Source organism: Hevea brasiliensis, chromosome 10 (genome assembly GCF_030052815.1).
Source record: "Hevea brasiliensis isolate MT/VB/25A 57/8 chromosome 10, ASM3005281v1, whole genome shotgun sequence".
NCBI lineage: Eukaryota > Viridiplantae > Streptophyta > Magnoliopsida > Malpighiales > Euphorbiaceae > Hevea > Hevea brasiliensis.
This window is the reverse complement of record NC_079502.1, coordinates 8,514,741-8,530,347: the sequence shown is the minus strand read 5'-3', so window position 1 is coordinate 8,530,347 and position 15,607 is coordinate 8,514,741. Positions and strand designations below refer to the sequence as shown.

Genomic DNA, 15,607 nt, shown 5'->3' with positions numbered 1-15,607 from the left:
GGGGTAGAACGAAAAGTGACAAGTCTGGATGGTTATAAATCACTAGAAAGTTCAAGGATCAAATTAATGACCCTAGATAAGGGTGGAATTAGTGTTGGAAGAATTTATTAGTGAGAGAAATCTTTCAGGAATCAACAAAAGTTAAGGGCACAATAAAAACGATGATAGATATGAATCATAGGTCGAGTATAAGTAAAGTCAATAAATTATAAAATATTATGTCAAGAAGGAAAATGGTACGGTAAAGGGTTCATGCAGATGATACCTTATAGGTAGAGCATAATTGTGCTAGGAGATGATGAAATTTGGAGAGAAAGACCAAGAAACTTAGGTGAAACGTTATAATATGACAATCGGGTGTAGTTGAATATAAGAGGATACTTTCTATCTAAGTTTAGCTTGTGCTATTGGTTTTAGAGGGCTGTATAAGGAACAGAAATTGAGGCAAGGAGACCTAGTTATTTGAGATTTTAATAGGCACCAATTCATATACAATTTCCTGATATGAGAATGACAGTAAGTGCATACCTAGTGTTAAGTATGAAAGGACGATCAGAGTAATGACAGGAGTTAAATTGAGTTAGCTACTAAGGTTTGCGACTGTTCTAAACTATGAGCTAGATGAAGTACTATTTATGGATGAGTTTCAATAGATGAAATTGTTACTAATGGGAAAAGTTGAGGCTAAAATTTGGAAAGCTATAGGCAGTATATGTGAGTATATTAAGGAGAATGAACACATAAAGTATTTTGTTTAGAATTACGGCATGGCACACATTTCCCACAGCCATGTTAGTTCAGATGGAACTTATAGTTTCTGGGGCTCATATCTATCCAGGATAAGCAATTTCCTACTAAGGCGGGTAGGGAATGATAATGTTCTGATAGTTAAGTTGGGAAAGGGGTTACAAAAACGAATTTTCTATGGTTAATTATAAGTGTTACAAAAGGTGAAGAATGTGCTGGTAGGAGAAAATCGTAAGGTTAGAATTCCCGAAGTAATGGAACTAGTAATCAAGATAAGACTAAGAAATAAAAAGAAAGTTAAAGTTGATGATGGGATAGACATCTTTGAAGGAAAAGGTGTAAGGATGAGATAGGACTAAAATTAAGGAATAAGTACAGCAGGTTGAAAAGATACCAACAATACCAAAAATAGGAAAAGGGAAGTAGATAAGATACAAAGGACAGGAAGAGAGCTCGATAGAGTCAGTTATAATGATGAGGATAAGGAGTGTCTAACCACTGCCCCTGTGTTAACACTACCTATGAGCGGTGAAGGATACACCGTGTACTGTGACTCCTTCAGAGTTGGCCTAGGGTGTGTTTTGATGCGGAATGGAAAAGTAGTGGCTTATGCTTCAAGGCAGCTGAAGAGGCATGAGCAGAACTATCCCACCCATGATTTGGAAATGGCGGCTGTAGTCTTTGCACTAAAAATCTGGAGACACTACCTGTATGGTGAAGTGTGCGAGATATACACCGACTATAAGAGTTTGAAGTACATCTTCCAACAGAGGGATTTAAACTTGAGACAGAGGAGATGGATGGAGCTTCTGGAAGACTATGATTGCACCATCCAGTACCACCCTGGGAAGGCCAATGTAGTAGCAGATGCTTTAAGCAGAAAATCTTCTGGCAGTTTGGCGCACATTTCAGCAGAGAAGAGACCGTTGATTCAGGAAGTACATGAGTTGATGGATCAAGGTTTAATCCTAGATCTTTCAGATGAGGGGGTCTTGTTGGCTCATTTTTCAGTAAGGCCAGACTTGCGAGATAGAGTTAGAGTTTCCCAACACAGAGACCAACAATTAATGAAGATCATAGAAAGAGTACAGCAAGGTGAAGGTGGTGAGTTTGGATTTGCCAATGATGGCGCCCTAGTGCAAGGTTCTAGGATATGTGTGCCCAATGTGGGCAACCTCAGGAATGAAATCATGCGAGAGGCACACTATATACTGTACAATGTCCACCCAGGTTCCACCAAAATGTACCATGATGTGAAAGATAGCTACCGGTGGAATGGCATGAAGAGAGACATAGCAGACTTTGTGTCCAAGTGCTTGACTTGTCAGAAGGTGAAGTTTGAACACCAGAGACCGTCAGGGAAGCTGCAAGAGCTCCCTATCCCAGAATGGAAGTGGGAAATGATTACTATGGATTTTGTGACTGGGTTGCCTCGTACCACGCGAGAATGTGATTCGATATGGGTAATTGTAGACCGTTTGACCAAATCAGCTCACTTCTTACCTGTGAATACTACATATTCTGTGGCACAGTATGCCCGGCTCTACATTTGAGAAATAGTCAGATTGCATGGAGTTCCGCCCATAATATCCGAGAGGGCCCCGATTCACTTCGGTTTTGGAGAAAGTTGCAGGAGGCACTTGGCACACAGTTGAACTTCAGTACGGCTTTCCACCCTCAGACAGACGGACAGTCCGAAAGGACAATCCAAACACTGGAAGACATGCTTCGCATGAGTGTCTTGGATTTTGGAGGTCAATGGGATGAGCAGCTAGCTTTGGTGGAGTTTGCCTACAACAACAGTTATCACTCCAGCATAGGGATGGCACCCTATGAGGCACTATATGGAAGGAAGTGTAGGTCTCCTCTGTGTTGGACAGAAATGGGGGAAGCGAAGGTGCATGATGTAGACCTAGTGCAGTACACTTCAGAGGTAGTTCCTTTAATCGAGGAACGATCGAGGCGACTTTCGATGAAGCGAAGAGTTATGCAGATCCCGAGACGGAGGGATGTGGAGTTTGCGATGGCGACTATGTATTCCTGAAGGTTTCTCCAATGAAGGGAGTCATGAGATTTGGAAAGAAGGGCAAGTTGGCACCTCGGTATATCGGACCTTTTGAGGTTACGGATAGAGTTGGAGCAGTTGCCTACCGGTTGGAGCTACCACCCAACCTCTCTCACGTTCATCCCGTGTTTCACATCTCCATGCTCAGGAAACACATTCCCGATCCTTCTCATGTACTGCAGCCGGATGTGATAGAGCTAAAAGAGAACTTGACATTTGAGGAGCAGCCTGTAGCCATAGTGGACTACCAAGTGAGACAGTTGAGATCAAAACAGATCCCTATGGTTAAGGTTTTGTGGAGGAGTCAGTCAGTGGAAGAGTGCACCTGGGAGTCAGAACGGGACATGCGTAGCAAGTACCCTTATCTGTTCAATGTGTAATAATGTGCTTTATTCTGCCTTGTGTAAAATTCGAGGACGAATTTTCTGTAAGGGGGGAAGAATGTAACACCCCTGATTTTTTTTATATATTATTATTAGGCTTCGTGTAGGTATCCTCAATTCGCGGAAATTCGACAGTTGTCCGGATTTGTGAATTTCCGGCCAGACAGACCAGCTACCGGAAAAGTCTCCGAATTGGATCGAGGTTTTGGCTATCCCACCATTGTCAGGCATCCCGAGCGCGTTCCCGAAGTCGGAATCGGTAAAGGTAAACCCGAACCTTGCTTTTTCATAATTTTCTAGTGCTTAAATAGGATTAAAAATCCATAAAATATTTGTGGTAGCTTAGAAAATTACGATTCTTTTTGCAATAGCTTAGTAATATTGCTAAGGACCGCGGGGCAAAGTTTTATAATTTTTAGAGCTTGTTTGGGCAGTTTTTGCAAAAATGATCAATAATAAGGACTAAATTGAAATTTTGTGTATTGTGATGGATGATTGATTTGATGGGCCCAGGAGGGGCTGTGTGATATGATTGAACTGTGGATATATGGATTGTGAATATAGAAGTGTGTTTTGAGCCATTTTGCAGGTTGGGTAGGTCCTAGGTATAGGGGAGACTCTGCCGGATTTTCGGCACGACTTAGGACGTATTGATCTTTTTTCTTTGTTTGTATTGAGTCAAATTTATTAAATGATTGTAATAAAATTGTCGTGAGCAGGATGCCTTCTTCCTCCGCTCAGCCGCCTCAGTGACCATCGTCAAGTCTGTGAGTAGAATATTAATTTTAATTGTAATTTCGATATTATTATATGTTCAAGCATGCCCATGCATCACTTATATGTATATATTTATGTAGTTAAACTCTAGGCACGATTTATGTTGCATCCATAACTGTTGATGTGCCATGGATGTTGTTGTGGTAATTTGGAGCAGTGTGCGTGCGTTGGCGTGCGTGTGATGTGGTGTGGACTATGGATAGGACGGGGTAGTCACGGCTTGAGTAATTCGCTGGGACCCGATCCTTCGAGGGGTAGTCACGGCTTGAGTAATTCGCTGGGACCCTCGATTTGGTTATTAAGTGGAAGTCCGAGCTTGAGTAATTATTTGGCACGGGTTGGATTTAAGAGAGTCGTATAGGGATCGACTTCCATATGTTATGATTGATACTACAGTGTGTGAGTGCTCCAAATTACCAATTTGATGTAATGATGAGAAAAAGTAGTTGATGTTGCATATCACTCTACAGGGTGCATTAGTTTTAGATAGTTATAGAGATTATGGTTAAAATTGATATTTTACTCTCTGAGTCGAACGCTCACTCCTGTTCAAAAATTTTTACAGGCCACAGGAGGATATTTTTTTGAGGTTAACCTGCTTTCTCCCTCGCAGGTCGATTACTATGTTCGTATAAATTTGTTTAATCTTAGAATTTCCGCATGTGTTAGAAATGTTTATTTGATTTGGGTCTGTAAACTAAATTATTATTTTGGGACCTGTAAACTTAATATACTATGCATGTTTGATGGATTGGATGAGGGAGCTGAGCTCCCATTTATTATTATGTTGATGAGTATGTGGAGGGTGAGCTGAGCTCCCCAATTGACTATATATTGTGTTTACAGGTCGGGTGAGTCGAAAACTCCCCGTTGGTAAGTCCATTTTATGGCCGGACTCTGTCCGTTTGTTTTCTTGAAATTGGGCCCAAATGGGCCTTAGAGTTGGGTTAATGAACAGTTAGGCTTACTACGGGCCTCGGGGGCTTTAGGCTGGCCCAGGTCCTAGTGCCGGTCCGGCCCATAGGTTGGGTCGTGACAGATATTATGAAAAATGTCTATAAATATTAATTTTTAATACTTTTTAGATAATAATAATTACTAAATTATAATAAAATAATAATAGGGTGAATCAAAATTTTACTATTTTAGAGTAGCGCTTGTAGTAAAAATAAAAAGAAAAGCACTAAAAATACTGCTAAAATAGATCAACAACAATTTTTTATTATTATATTTTTTTGTAATGAGAAAAAAAGTATAATATTTCATTAATATAATATTGATGTCTAAAATAAAATTTAATTTAACATAAAATGAAGTTATCTTAAAATTGATTCAATAAAGATGATAATAATAATTAACAAAAAATTAGTAATTAAATAGTCAAATGATTAAAAAAATTAAAATGATAATAACAAAAAATAGTAAAAGAAATCATTTAAATTAGTATATAAACATTTTAGTGATTTAACAATTAAAATAAATAAATAAAATTTAAAATTTCAATTAATAAATTAAATACTTAAATAAAAAACAAAAAATGTGAGATAATATATCTAAAAATTTAAAGTTATATCATGTGAAAATTATATTTATTTATAGTAATAAAATAAAAATTTATAAAAAAAAATAAAGACAAAAAATAAAGAATCATAATGGGATAAATTGATTATAATATTGTAGTTAAAACAATGAATTATACTTTATTGGAATTAATTTATTTTAAAATTGTTTTTAACAAAAAAATAATAATTAAATAATTTAAAAATAATTTGCACACACATATATACATGGTCTTTTTAAGGGAGTGTTTGCTTGCTGACTCATTGGCACACGTCATATTTCACAGCAGATTTACTGCAACACATGTAATTAGAAAAATTAAAAAAAAAAAAAAGCAATGAAATGGTAAGGTTAAGGATGACTTTTTACTGTTATATATATATATATGCTAATTTAGTAATTTATAATAATACCCCATGTTTGAATTAGAATTTTAAAATAAATTATTTAATTAATTTCTTTTTTTTTTCAATTATCATTTTTAAAATAAAAGAGCTCGAATTTTTTAACTTTAAAAAAAATAATTTAAAAAAGATAAAAATTAAGTATAATTATATAAAAATTCAATTGAATTATTATATTCCGAATGAAATTATAGTGAAGCGATTTTCATGTTAATTTATGCATAATAATATAAAGTTATCTTTTTTAGTATTTGACATATTTTTCACATCAATTTGATACATTCAAAAATTTTAAATAATTTTAATATGGACTTTAAATTTAGTGAAATCACTAATTATAAAAAATATTATTAATTATTTAAATTATTATATTTTATATGATTTAGTTGTTTTCTATTTATTTTGCATTATAAATGTATTTAGTTAATTATAATGTAATGTAATTAAATATTTTAATTAATTTAAAAATTAATTATATTATATTATATTACAACTTATTAAATGTAGCAGTAATTTTGCAAAAAAAAAATATAGATTAAAAAAATAAAATATTTGGGCTTAAAATTTCAAGAACCAAGCTCTGGCTATTAAGGGTGAGCAGATTTCGGTTTAAACTAAAAAATCAAACCGAAACGAATCAATTCGATTTAATTTGTTGGGTTTTAAAATTCAATCGGTTCGGTTTTGCTTTATATTATAAAAATTTCGATTATTTTGATTCGGTTCAGTTTTGAAGAGAAAAAAATCAGTTAAATTGAACCGAATTGAATAGTAATTTTATATATTCAAATCGAACCTAATTGATTTTTAAATTGATTTATTTTTGTGAGAAATTTATTTTTATGAGAAATTTATGAATTATATTTAATATATATATAAATTGTTTAATTTTATTGATTAATGGTTATTAGGTTCAAACCAAAGTCAACATTAGATCAAATAATTTGAAAATCAAATATAAATTAAAAAATCAATGAAAAATTAAAATCGATGGGTTTGAACTGAATCGATTCGAAATAGAGCGATTCGATTCGATTTGATTCGGTTTGAATCGAATGCTCACCCCTACTGGCTATGAGCTTGGGCTGGAGGTAGATAATCAAACCAGATCCATTAAGTCTTGTATTATTATTATTATTATTATTATTATTATTATTATTATTATTATTATTACCTTAAAAAAATTCTTTAAGAGAAATGATTATATTGACTTTAACTATAAATACATTATTAGTGAAGTTGAGTAATGAAATTATAAGGTTAGAGAGAATAAGCAAAATGATAGAAATGTTGAAGCACTTTCACATAAATACAAACAATAATAATTCACAAACACATCCTATAAAACTGTCTGCAATTAAATTATTTATTTATTTTTTTTATGTGAAGACAAAATCATAATCATATCCTTCACAATTCACATGCCATGTCTCTCCTCTTCTAATTTTTTTTTATACACATTTAAACTTTAGATTCTGTTGTTTTATGAAAAATATTTTTATATTTTTTAATATTTAAAAAATTTTAAAAAATAAGTTAAAAATTTTTTCTAATAAAAAAAATAAATTATTTTAAAAAGAAATTCTATCTTTTTAAAAGATGATATAAATATATATTATAATAAAATATAAAATATATTTTTTATATATAAATTATTTTTCACAAACACCAGCCGTTGCTAGCTGCTTTTCACAGATTCCTCTCAACTTGTTACCAAACGCGCCTCTTTTTACCACTTGTTAACTCTACTCACGCTTTCCTCATGTACTTAGCTCTTTCTATAAAATTCCCGAAGCCAACTTTGCACCACCTTCCACACCCTCGACTGCCACTACGCTTTTCCCACGCGCCGCGTGTCCCCACCTTTCGTGCTAAAAATACCCACCTTTCGTGCTAACTACCGCTACACATGTTGATTGATATTTCAGCTGGTCGCCAACTCATCTTACAAAATTGCCCCTTCTAAATTACAAAAATACCGCAAATTTTCTTACGTGTTATAACACTATTGGGAAGCAGGCAGGTACCCCAAAATAGAATTGATCGCAGAAGATTATAAAACAGAGGACCGCACAATCACCACCAATGATTGATCAGTTTCTTAATAATCCTCTCTGTATTGAAGCTGGCACTACTGTGCACTGTCTCCTAGTTAAAACCTTCTTTGTTTCTGATTTTCTCCATTTCTGTGATGAACAATCCCTAAACCCCATCCCTAATCTCACCTCACTGTAACATAAAAAGGGCGTCAGGCGTCAGCTCATCACACCACCACCGCCAGAAACAAACAGAGTTTCCTGATCTTGCACCATTAAATTCATGCTCTAACGCGCGCACAGGTACACCAAAACAGAAGAAAAGGGCAAAAACATGGTTCGTTTCTTGCCTTTGCTTTCACTTATTATTCTCTATCTCGCAATCTCAATCCCAGGTGTCAATCCATGGGAGGAGGATTCATCAGTCTACGATGTTCTTAAGGACCATGGGCTGCCCATGGGCCTATTCCCTAAGGGCGTTAAAGATTTCACAATCAATGGTACGGGCCATTTCTTGGTCCACTTGGATCAGGCTTGCAACGCTAAGTTCGAGAGCGAATTGCATTACGATAGGAATGTTTCAGGGACTTTGAGCTACGGCCAGATCGGGGCCTTGTCTGGAATTTCTGCTCAGGAGTTGTTTTTGTGGTTTCCGGTCAAGGGTATTCGGGTCGATGTACCCAGTTCTGGTGTTATTTATTTCGATGTTGGTGTTGTTTCTAAGCAGTTCTCGCTTTCTTTGTTCGAGACGCCGAGAGATTGTCTGGCGGTTCGAGATGGGCAAGCGGAGGCGATTGAGTCTGGAAGGCTTATTGCTGAGGCTGTGTCCAAGGTTTGGCTTCTTTTCTTTAATATTTATTTCTGTTTTGCTTGGATTAGTTGAACAATTGAGCGATGGTCCGTCGATGGAAAATTTTGGTTCCACATTTTGATGGGTATCGGGCCTTATTTCTGATCTTGATAGAGAGAGGCTTCGGATAAAGTTGAACTAAGTTGAACTATAAATAGAAAATTATTATTGAGAAAGCACTGCACTTGTGCCCGTGTCAGTCTATAGGATGAACTTGGGCATTTTCATGGTTGAATTTTACTAATGAGATGTAATTACCCCCCGGTTTTTTAAAATTTGGGGTTAAGTAATTTTAGTTTTAGAAATTTTCTTTAATTATGCATTTTTATGCTCTAATCTTCCACTTTCTATGCAGAGTCAACTTGGGGAGTTAAGATATCAACTTGATCAAGAGAATTTTGGGAGGGTTGTTCTGTAGAGTGCATGGGAGAAAGTTATTTAAGGCGTGTCATAGCTTAATGAGCTCATGGGTTCTCTATTTTCACCTTGTAAATTTCATAAGAGATTCTGCTTTAGCAGGTCAATGCTTCCATTCAGTGTGTTTGCCCTTTTTTTTTTGTTTTTTGTTTTTTTTTTTTTTTTTTCCATATAGTGCAGAATATGGAACCAACTTCGCAGAGCTGGCTCTTGTCTATGCATGGATGCCCTATGAACGACCTTGAGAGGATAAATTAGGGAGGCAACAGCATGATCATGAAAGGCTAACTAGTGGTTGAGGTGATTCAGGTGATACATCAGAAAAGTTATATTCATATGTTGCATTTGTTGTATCATGATTATAATAATGGGAACGATATTGAGTCAGGTTTTATAGTTTTAAGGCTTTTTTGTTAGATTGATGAGAGGCGTATACGTTCACAAAAGAAAATTCAAGAATAAATGGATTGCTTGCTTCTACTTTTCCTCCTATAAAGTAGTCAATTTTATTTATTTATATTTTTCTTTTCTTTTTACTGCTTCATCTTGGTCACTGGGTTGCTTATTTTTTTCATATTTATTCTTGTTTTATTTAAGTTCTGTAGCATGATGAGTGGTGGGTGAGTGGCATATATGAGAATCCATCGCTTAACTGTCATTTCTTTAAGAGACTTATATTTATCTTGTTATGATCAGGTGTAATCCTCAACACTGTCAGAGAATTTGAGCAGAGGAATTGAGTAGGCATATTTATTGAAGTTGATTTCTGAAGTGAGATTTAGCTGTCTTTTCTCCTAAACTCCATTTTTTCTTAATCTTTTTTCTTTTTTGGGAGAACGGGATGGGAGCATAGGATTGGAGGGATTGTGGCTAGACGGGATGGTGATAATTTACTTTAGGATTTTGGATTTGATTCAGGAATTGCTGAATTTATGATAGGCAATCAAACTATATTGTGCATCATTGGAGCCTGGTGAGAAATTTATGGAAGTTGAATTTCAGGTGCAACTTTTGAACTTTGATCTTGACGAATCATGATCTTTATTTTTTTTTTCCGGCCCTTACTTTTTTTCTTTCTTTCTCTTTAGCAAGAGGAGGCTTTTTTATTTTCTAAAAATTTTCCATTGAGCCCTGATTACGCAAATAGAGCTACTTCCTTTCCCTGATTCACCTTATTAGTTATATCTTAGTGAGGTTGATAGCTTTAGGGTTTGATCTCTGGATGTTAATGCTTCCAGGCACTGCAGGCTTTAGCCACTGAACTGTTAGGCTTATGGCCAACTAAAATTTCCTATTTTCTGTATTGAAAATAATAGTTGAACCTCTTGTTTCAAGCAGTCAGATTAGGGTCTCAACTCTCAACTCTCAAGTGGCTTGGTCCCAACAGTTATTTGGCTGCATTAGAACAGCCATTGAGCATAAGCTGGATAGACTTATGCCTTGTTTTGCTACATGAGAAGTGATAGTCTGGTTCTATTTGGTTTATGCCCGTGCAAAATAATCTTTCAAGTGAAACTGGTGCCCATTTGATTTGTGGCATGACATAAAAAAGCAAGAAATTTCCATTTGAGGTGGTCAATACAAGCTAGACTGCATATATTTCTCTGTTTACCTTTTAGCTAGAGTTTTTAATAATAAACATTTTATATGAAACAAGTCTGTGAGGAGAAAAAAAAGTTGTAGTTGAGTCACATGGATGAAAGTCTGATTCTTATCTTTCTATTTTTATTGCCTGCTATGTTGGTCTGGTATGGTTTTCAATTACTGTTTAGGATTTTTTGGAACTGTTATTCATTTGTTTCTATTTTGCAACTTGCGTATGTCATGAAAAATTATTTATGATTTCAATAGAATAAAGTCCCATCGCTAAGAGGGTTCAGACAGAACAAACTGGGTTGGACCACCAGCTTTCTTATTTAGTTGTGTGTGTGTGTTATGACGGTTCATAGACATTTATTTAACAATCAGGATGATATCCGTGATTTATTCCAGTATTGCAAGGATTAGATTTTCAATTTATTGGATTAGTCAGACTTATATGATCCCCAAACATCCCACATGCCTTTGTGTCTAGGACGTTTTGACCAGCATGCGTGGTTGTGGTCCTGTTTTTCGGATGTCTGTTTGGTACAAGTTGTCTGGTACAAATTGTTACGCATTTGATGCGTTTAGGCTGTGCTAGCCGTGGCCACTGGTCGATCTGGACTGCAACCGGCAGTTCCAGTTCGAGGAAGGGGACGATGACCCGTTCTCAACAATTTCGGTTTTAGGGGCAGTTTAGTTTAACTGTAACTGTTAGCGGATAGTTGTTACTGTCAACTGATATTTATAGCTGGTAGTGATTTATATTAAGTGTTTGGTGAAACTATATTTAACTGCTGCTGTTAATATGTGAATGACTAATAAGGGTATATATTATATAATTTATTTTATTATTAAAATAAATATAAAATTATAAATTTATTATATTATATTATTTATTTTATTATTTAAATAAAAAAATAATTAAATTTTTTAAAAAATAATTAAATAATTTAAAAAATATAGATAAAATAATAAAGTAATTATTATTGTTAATAAAGAAAAAATTTATAATTAATTTTAAGTTTTTAGATATAAATAAATTTTTTATATTTTATGTTATTAATAAAAATATATTATTAATAAAAAAATATTTTATAAGTTGAAATGTGTTAATTAAAATGTTAAAATTTTAAATGAAAAACATAAAAGTATAAATAATATTAATTTTTAAGTTAAATAAAAAAAATGATCAAAATAAAAAATTAAATCAAATTAGTAAATTTAAAAATAGAGTTGATACAAATTGTAACTGATGAGTATCATATTAGCTATTTATCAGTTATTAATTTTATTTTTTTAAATTTATAAAATACTCTAGTTCACCTGTTTGGGTGTCTATCAGTTGCATCCAATAGATGAATCAAACACCACCTTAATTCAAAATAACAATGGTTGCAGCTGGTTATGGGTTTGGGTTTTGAGCATGTACCAGTTTGGTGTGATTTTGATTTTGAATTTGAATTGGCTATAAATGTTTTTTTTTTAATTGCAAACAATTATGTACATGTATATGTAAATATTGAAAAAAAATTAAAGGAAATTTATTAAATACAGAAATTATTATATATATATGATTTAATTACAACGAGTGAAAAAATACATGAGTTTACAATTTTGAAAAAATATATCTATTATTTTATTGTAAAGAGAAAATAAAAAAATTTTAATTTCATATCTACTACACTTTGTTTTACCTCTTGTATAGTTTTTAAAAATTTATCTCTATTCCTACATATGCATAATATTTCATTAAAATTTCATGTAAATCATAAAATTTTCTCTATGATAAAAAAAAAATAGAAACAAGAAAAATTATAAAAATACTTTAAAATAATGGAGTCTGTTTTGTGGCACCAATTGATTCCTTCTACTTTGGATTATTTTTATGCTCTTTTAGAATAACAACAACTCAACAGTGTATGTGGAATCATTAAAAACTTGCAAAGCATTACAAATTTTTTTACATGGACTAATTTTTTGAGTTACAAACAAAATTAGGATAATAAGATTCAAAGAATACACAATAAATTTTTATGCTCGTAAGTTTAATTTAACATTTTATAAGTAGAATTTCATGTTATGTAGGCCATTTTCACTATAAAAATGTTTCCACTTTTTCATTATATTATCATGTTTCTATTAAAAAAAAAAATAAAGAACATTTTAATAGATTGAATATAAATATTCAAGGATTTAAGCACATCTAATACAAAAAAAAGTCTATTATCTAAGATTGATTGGTATATTATATAGGATTAAGAACTCTGTTAAAATTATCATGGTTCCTGTTTCTAATCTGTGTGTGTTTTCTTTTCTCTAACTTGAAAAAATAATAAATGTGATATTTGCACTAGCATTATTAAAACCAATAAAAAAGGCAAAGAATATTCAAGTAAATTATTTTATTCCATGTGGGATTTAAAGGCAAAGAATATTTAACTAAATTATTTTATGCCATGTGGGATTTAATTTGTCAATGGTCGGACCAAAATCAGAACAAAGAGAAACTTGGTGCTTAAAAATTTTGGAATTATAAGTTCGATCGATATTAACCTGATAAGTTCTTTCATAACATTATCAAAATATTTGAATACTTCTGGTGATTGCGAAGACTCAAATTGACTAATTTAAATTTGTTTAGTTTTAATATTTGCCTTGGCTGAATGTTTATTTTGAAGGTACAGTCTAAAAGTCTCAGTCACCTCCTTGAATTTTGAAAATATGCATATGTGGTTGTTGCAATTTACTTCATTGTTTAGATGAAATTTAGTAAAATGAACAAGACATAGATTAGACGTTAGAGATTTTCCTCTTTAGTCTGGTTGAGTCAGAGTTGGAGCTTTGTCTTCATCATCATCATCATCATCCAGGTTGAATGAGAGTTGACTCTTGAATAATTCAGGGAGAGTGTCAGTTCTATCAACTAAAATTAGAATTAAAAGAAAATTTTAAGTTTCTCAAATTTTTTCTTTTCCCTTGTCATTTGATGCCTTGGTGAACCTCCACTTGACTTCATTATTATTATTATTATTATTATTATTATTTTATCGAAGGTAAAGTAGTATTATTGATAAAAAACACAGTAAGCATCAATTTTATTACAGGTTGAACACCAAAGCCAGACTCTAATACAAAGGATTCTACACAAACAAACAACCAACCACCTAAACCTAAGCCAAAAACTGAACTAGCTAAGCAGTGCATCGCCGACGTCTCAAAAAACAGCTGCTGGGGAATCTTCCTCGCCGAGTAACACCAAAACACCATTCAAGGCAAGTAGCCAAATCAAATAATCCCCTACGAAAGCATTCCCAAAGAAGCAAGGAAGCTGGTTCAGGATCCATCAACAAATAACGTACATAAGAGTCCCAACCAAGGAAATTGACAGAGCAATAGATCATTGCAAAAACTAGCAGAGGGTGGTGGTGTTAGTAGAGCTTTTAGCTATCTCACTTGCGCCTTATGGATGACCATTTGGATATTGGCCCCCCAACGAAGCACCACCTACCATATTCTCGCAGCTTCTCACCAAACAACATTAGATGCTCAGGCAAACAAATACAAACTCCCAAAAAACAAAAGAAAGAAACCAAGGAAAATAGCACAACAAGAATACAAGCAGATCTCTAGATCCGATCAATTTATTTTCTGATTGTGTTACACAAGTTATGAATAAATGAAATATTTTATGTCTCAATTATCAAATAATATGGGCTGTGAACACCATAACTGGGTTGAGACTAGACTGCAAATTGCTGATGCAGTTAAATTCTTCTTCTTCTAATTGGAAAACTACAAATCTCAATGGACTGAAAATGCCTTTCCTATAAAATTAATTGGCTCAACTTTATGCAAGTTATTTTAGGTCTGCAGATAAGATAATATAAGCTTGTTGCAATTTTTTTTTTAATAATTTATATTGAAATTTATATAAAATTAATTAAAATATATACAATGAAAATAAATCTTGTTATAAATATTTAATTTAAGAATCTTTATATTTAATTTTATTATAATTTAGATAAATTATCATATAAAAATTTTAAATGATAGGTAAAAATAGATGAAGAAATTAAATTAGAATTTAAATTTGAAATCTTGATTTTGGAGATGGCTTCAATATTATTAAATTAAACCTTTTTATAGTTAGGTCTGACTTTTAACGCACCTCATTAAAAGGGGAAAAAAATTTGCAATCAAGTCACGGAACTTTGTGACAAATCGCAAGCAGCTCTATGAGCGTGAATATGAAAGCAGCAAGCATTTTACAGGCTGCAGGTCCATGAGACTGGTGGATTTTGCATCTCTTTATTGACTTCCTATGAATATTCATCTTTTCCCATCAAATTATAATGGAAACTCAAAATAAAAATAAAAATAAAAACAAATTCAATATATAATTTCAAATCATTATCTTTAAAATTCTCTCTTTATAAAGAGATTTTGAGAATTTATTCTCAGATTTATTCTTCTTGATAGAACTTCAATTTATTTCTCTCAATTTTAATGTTGTCCCTTTTATTGTGAAGGTTTGATTTTTAGTTATTATAAATTAAAGTATGATCATTGATTATATTTGATTGAAAATTTTAGATCTTGATTTATGGACGTATATCTTATATCAACGGAGTTTGGTAGTACGGTCTATTCGTTCACATCATATGCATCAAATTCCTAAAAAGGTACGAGTATAAATCTGAAAAAGTTATTTTATCGTCTAAATCAAACAAAAAATCGGTAATTACTCGGAAAATTTATCTTCAAATAAAAAGTTTCAATATCAT

The 15,607-nt window shown here is 32.8% G+C and overlaps 1 protein-coding gene and 1 long non-coding RNA gene across 6 annotated transcripts; both read left to right on the top strand.

The window, feature by feature from the left end:
* Positions 1–3,917: 3,917 nt before the first annotated feature.
* On the top strand, positions 3,918–4,849 carry LOC131169485 (uncharacterized). The gene is made up of 2 exons (XR_009140424.1): positions 3,918–3,962; positions 4,538–4,849. It is a non-coding gene; the product is annotated as an uncharacterized LOC131169485 (long non-coding RNA).
* Positions 4,850–8,032: 3,183 nt separating this feature from the next.
* On the top strand, positions 8,033–10,247 carry LOC110652330 (uncharacterized). Of its 5 annotated transcripts, none has more exons than XR_009140692.1 (4): positions 8,035–8,804; positions 9,178–9,548; positions 9,936–10,010; positions 10,179–10,247. XR_009140692.1 is itself a non-coding variant. In XM_021807893.2 (2 exons), the coding sequence occupies exons 1-2, from the start codon at positions 8,307–8,309 to the stop codon at positions 9,238–9,240; spliced, it is 561 nt and encodes a 186-aa protein (XP_021663585.2). In that variant the 5' UTR covers positions 8,035–8,306; the 3' UTR covers positions 9,241–9,719. The 5 variants fall into 5 exon arrangements, 1 of the variants encoding a protein (XP_021663585.2); XR_009140693.1 differs by having other exon boundaries at positions 10,158–10,247; XR_009140695.1 differs by having other exon boundaries at positions 8,036–8,275; positions 8,368–8,804; positions 9,936–10,247.
* Positions 10,248–15,607: the final 5,360 nt, after the last annotated feature.